Here is a 6,000-nt window from a genome sequence, read left to right as displayed (position 1 = left end):
ATCGCCGGTCACCTATGTCTGACCATAGAAGATAATACAATACAATACAAATAATTTCTATTGTCTCTGTCCTACAAGTGCTGATGTCCACATGCAATTCTATATCATGAGATTAACTAATGCACAAAATGAAAAATATTAATTTTAATACCAAATGACTGTAATTTATTCACCTATTAAAAATATTGATTTTTAATAAGAAAACATCTGATGTTAAGACATTTTGGGATCCCAGATCAGCTAAAAGCAGCTGTATATTTTTCAAGGACTGATCTCAATGTCACCAGGTAGTCTGCCTTGCTGGAAGGACAGACTGCTAGGCGGCGCAGCTCCAGCAGGTGGCGCTAGAGAGAGGCAGACGCAGAGCTCTGCCGGGTCTAAGGCTCCCACATCAGCTGCAGAGGAGAGAGGCTGAGCTCCTGAAGGGCATCAGATGAGAGCAGGAGAGGTGTAGACCAGGAGCTCCCTGAGCCCAGTCTTCTTCTTCTCTACATCTTCCCCCCATTCTGCACTACTGAGCATGGAAAGCAAATTAAACTCATCGTCTAACAGCAGAGATGAAGGCAATAACGTTTTCCAGGGGAAAGCAGAGAAAAGTCTGACAGCAAGCAGTTCCAGCGTGAAGGAGCATGGCAACTCTGTGTGCTTCAAAGCAGATGGCGAGGACCCCGTGGTTGGCTTTGAGGATGCAGAGGGGCCCAGCAGGCAATATGGGTTTATGCAGAGACAGTTCAGCTCTCTGATGCAACCAGGAGTCAATAAATTCTCCCTTCGCATGTTTGGAAGTCAAAAGGCAGTAGAGAAAGAACAAGAAAGGGTTAAAACTGCAGGCGTTTGGATCATACATCCATATAGTGATTTCAGGTAATCTCATGCAAATCTACCTTGTGTATAATCCCTGCTTACTTATGAGTGGCAGATGCCACAAGTGGTGCACAGTGACTCTAGAGGTGCATGCCAGGCTTGTGGGATTGTGCATGTGTGTGTATGTGTGTGGGGTCTCTCCCTGGTGGTCTGGCATAGCTGGAAGATAGCAGGACTGCAGCAACTTTATCTAACTTGTGGAGCTGCAGCAGGTTAATGACTTATGGAATGTCAGCTCAGATGCACAGAAATCTGATCAGTAATGCTGTTCCATGGCTGCTTTCTAGGCTTTGGGTGTTATGGTTTACTGTCTGTTCTGTGGAGTGCACAGAAGGAGCATTCTAATATTTACAAGCATTCTGCGCTTTATACTATGAGCATGGATTCAGTTGGACACACTGTATGAGAAATGTCAACATTAGTATATACTAGATGAGCATTCTCCACATTAGAATGTAGTGTATGAGCAATGTCAACTTTAGTGTATACACTGTATGAGAAATGTCAACATTAGTATATACACTAAGCAATGTCAACATTAGTATATACACTGTATGAGAAATGTCAACATTAGTATATACACTGAGCAATGTCAACATTAGTATATACACTGTATGAGAAATGTCAACATTAGTATATACACTGAGCAATGTCAACATTAGTATATACACTGTATGAGAAATGTCAACATTAGTATATACACTGAGCAGTGTCAACATTAGTATATACACTGTATGAGAAATGTCAACATTAGTATATACACTGAGCAATGTCAACATTAGTATATACACTGTATGAGAAATGTCAACATTAGTATATACACTGAGCAATGTCAACATTAGTATATACACTGTATGAGAAATGTCAACATTAGTATATACACTGAGCAATGTCAACATTAGTATATACACTGTATGAGAAATGTCAACATTAGTATATACACTGAGCAGTGTCAACATTAGTATATACACTGTATGAGAAATGTCAACATTAGTATATACACTGAGCAATGTCAACATTAGTATATACACTGTATGAGAAATGTCAACATTAGTATATACACTGAGCAGTGTCAACATTAGTATATACACTGTATGAGAAATGTCAACAAAAATGTCAACATTAGTATGTACTAGATGAGCATTCTCCACATTAGAATGTAGTGTATGAGCAATGTCAACATTAGAATATAATGTATGATTATTGTCAAAATTACAATATTCTGTATGAGCATTTTCAATATTAGAATATACTTTCAGTAATGCCATCATTAGAATGACTGTATTAGCACTGTGAACATTAGAAGATACTGTATAATTACTGTCAACATTAGAATATAGTATACGAGCATTGTCAATATTAGAACATACTTTATGAGTATTGCCAACATTAGAATGACTGTATGAGCAATGTCAACATTAGAAGATACTGTATGTGAGATGTCAGCATTAGAAGATACTGTATAAGTTTTTTCTTCCTTAGAATGTACAATATGAGCATTCGAATAATTAGAATATAGTACATTAGCACTCTATTACATTCTATTCTATATGAATTCTATTAGAATACTACAAAGAATGAACATTCTATACACTGGACTATACAGTATGAGGATGTGATCAGTAGTATATACTGTATGAGCATGCCAAACATTAGAATGTAATCTATGAGCATTCTATACAGTAACATATAATATACAAGCAATGAGCAAAGTCAGTCATCTGTTTATTAAATATACAGAATGTGCATTGGTTTAAATAAAATATGTACCATTAGCATCCTATTACATCTGAGGTTTCTGTTCCATACTATGTACAGTATGAGCATCCTCTTCATTACAATATTACGTATCAGCAGTGTATTATATACTATGTACAGTATGAGCATCCTCTTCATTACAATATTACGTATCAGCTGTGTATTATATCCTATGTACAGTATGAGCATCCTCTTCATTATAATATTACGTATCAGCAGTGTATTATATACTATGTACAGTATGAGCATCCTCTTCATTATAATATTACGTATCAGCAGTGTATTATATGTTATGTACAGTATGAGCATCCTCTTCATTACAATATTACGTATCAGCTGTGTATTATATACTATGTACAGTATGAGCATCCTCTTCATTACAATATTACGTATCAGCAGTGTATTATATTCTATGTACAGTATGAGCATCCTCTTCATTATAATATTACGTATCAGCAGTGTATTATATACTATGTACAGTATGAGCATCCTCTTCATTATAATATTACGTATCAGCTGTGTATTATATACTATGTACAGTATGAGCATCCTCTTCATTATAATATTACGTATCAGCAGTGTATTATATTCTATGTACAGTATGAGCATCCTCTTCATTACAATATTACGTATCAGCAGTGTATTATATTCTATGTACAGTATGAGCATCCTCTTCATTATAATATTACGTATCAGCAGTGTATTATATACTATGTACAGTATGAGCATCCTCTTCATTATAATATTACGTATCAGCTGTGTATTATATACTATGTACAGTATGAGCATCCTCTTCATTATAATATTACGTATCAGCAGTGTATTATATTCTATGTACAGTATGAGCATCCTCTTCATTATAATATTACGTATCAGCTGTGTATTATATACTATGTACAGTATGAGCATCCTCTTCATTATAATATTACGTATCAGCAGTGTATTATATTCTCTGTACAGTATGAGCATCCTCTTCTTTACAATATTACGTATCAGCTGTGTATTATATTCTATGTACAGTATGAGCATCCTCTTCATTATAATATTACGTATCAGCAGTGTATTATATTCTCTGTACAGTATGAGCATCCTCTTCATTACAATATTACATATCAGCAGTGTATTATATTCTCTGTACAGTATGAGCATCCTCTTCATTATAATATTACGTATCAGCTGTGTATTATATTCTATGTACAGTATGAGCATCCTCTTCATTACAATATTACGTATCAGCTGTGTATTATATTCTCTGTACAGTATGAGCATCCTCTTCATTACAATATTACGTATCAGCAGTGTATTATATTCTCTGTACAGTATGAGCATCCTCTTCATTACAATATTACGTATCAGCAGTGTATTATATACTATATACAGTATGAGCATCCTCTTCATTACAATATTACGTATCAGCAGTGTATTATATTCTCTGTACAGTATGAGCATCCTCTTCAATATAATATTACGTATCAGCTGTGTATTATATTCTATGTACAGTATGAGCATCCTCTTCATTACAATATTACGTATCAGCAGTGTATTATATACTATGTACAGTATGAGCATCCTCTTCATTACAATATTACGTATCAGCAGTGTATTATATTCTCTGTACAGTATGAGCATCCTCTTCATTACAATATTACGTATCAGCAGTGTATTATATACTATATACAGTATGAGCATCCTCTTCATTATAATATTACGTATCAGCAGTGTATTATATTCTCTGTACAGTATGAGCATCCTCTTCATTATAATATTACGTATCAGCAGTGTATTATATTCTATGTACAGTATGAGCATCCTCTTCATTACAATATTACGTATCAGCAGTGTATTATATTCTATGTACAGTATGAGCATCCTCTTCATTACAATATTACGTATCAGCAGTGTATTATATACTATGTACAGTATGAGCATCCTCTTCATTACAATATTACGTATCAGCTGTGTATTATATTCTATGTACAGTATGAGCATCCTCTTCATTACAATATTACGTATCAGCAGTGTATTATATACTATGTACAGTATGAGCATCCTCTTCATTACAATATTACATATCAGCAGTGTATTATATTCTATGTACAGTATGAGCATCCTCTTCATTACAATATTACGTATCAGCAGTGTATTATATACTATGTACAGTATGAGCATCCTCTTCATTATAATATTACGTATCAGCAGTGTATTATATACTATGTACAGAATGAGCATCCTCTTCATTACAATATGACGTATCAGCAGTGTATTATATACTATGTACAGTATGAGCATCCTCTTCATTACAATATTACGTATCAGCTGTGTATTATATTCTATGTACAGTATGAGCATCCTCTTCATTATAATATTACGTATCAGCTGTGTATTATATACTATGTACAGTATGAGCATCCTCTTCATTATAATATTACGTATCAGCAGTGTATTATATACTATGTACAGTATGAACCTTCATTGTCATTAATATTAACAATTTTAGCTTACTGTCGAGCATAATGTACTGTATCATACTCATTACAATATGACGTAGAATGTACATCATTAGCGTTCTCTTCATTAGATTGTGCGGAGTGCTGCGCTCATACAACATAAGACTTTAGTGCTACTCACATAATGTCTTCTCACTTTTATGAAGAGCTTGATTCTGCAGAGAGTGATTTATAGATTGCATGTAACAATGACCTTGAAACTAGTCCATGCTTGTTGTAACAAGGGAATGACATACATATGTGTGACCATAGGAAAGTATGAGAGGAGGGCACCATCACACACTGGCATAGCTGGGTTGTTTGCCCTTCTCATTTGCTGTTGTCTAATTTCTTGATTATGGATGGGAACAGTCAGTATTTTCAAAAGATATTGCAGAGTAATTGAATGTATGGTGATATGCATGTAACGTTAAATATAACTCTTCCAACCAAACTGCAAGCTATAATAACTGGCATTCACTAATTGATTATAATATTACATGCACCGTATTTTGTTGAATGCATTTCCATATAGATAGATAGATAGATAGATAGATAGATAGATATTAAGAAAACTTTGAACATATAAGTTAGAGTTTCTAAGTGTCAGCAGTCCGCCCATTAGAATCCAGGATCCCTGGCCAGATGAGGAGCAGCACTGGAGCTGTCCATGGTGCTGGAGGCCACACTGATCTGTGCTCTGGATATTACATCGGCTCTATAGTTTAGTATAAATTAAATGAAATATTGACTATTTATGACCGTATTAATTTATATATCAATCATTTTACTTACAGGAGAAAAAATAATCACACTATAAATAGGCGGCTTTAGACCTACACCTGGCAAATAGTTTATGATTATACTTTCATATGCACGTTTTTTTTCTTTG

The 6,000-nt window shown here is 34.5% G+C and overlaps 1 protein-coding gene across 2 annotated transcripts in view; it reads left to right on the top strand.

Moving 5' to 3' along the window:
• Positions 1-349: 349 nt before the first annotated feature.
• The window catches only part of HCN1 (hyperpolarization activated cyclic nucleotide gated potassium channel 1), a 526,503-nt gene continuing 520,852 nt past the window's right edge, over positions 350-6,000 (top strand). For both annotated transcript variants that reach the window (XM_073680307.1, XM_073680308.1), the window contains exon 1: positions 350-864. In XM_073680307.1, the coding sequence (XP_073536408.1) occupies positions 521-864 (344 nt within the window). In that variant the 5' untranslated portion in view covers positions 350-520. The remainder of the gene's footprint in view (positions 865-6,000) is intronic.

This window comes from Phyllobates terribilis, unplaced genomic scaffold, assembly GCF_046119375.1.
Source record: "Phyllobates terribilis strain yellow unplaced genomic scaffold, ASM4611937v1 Scaffold_1__5_contigs__length_1240528914, whole genome shotgun sequence".
In the NCBI taxonomy this organism is placed as follows: Eukaryota; Metazoa; Chordata; class Amphibia; order Anura; family Dendrobatidae; genus Phyllobates; species Phyllobates terribilis.
This window is presented reverse-complemented; position numbering and strand designations above follow the sequence as displayed.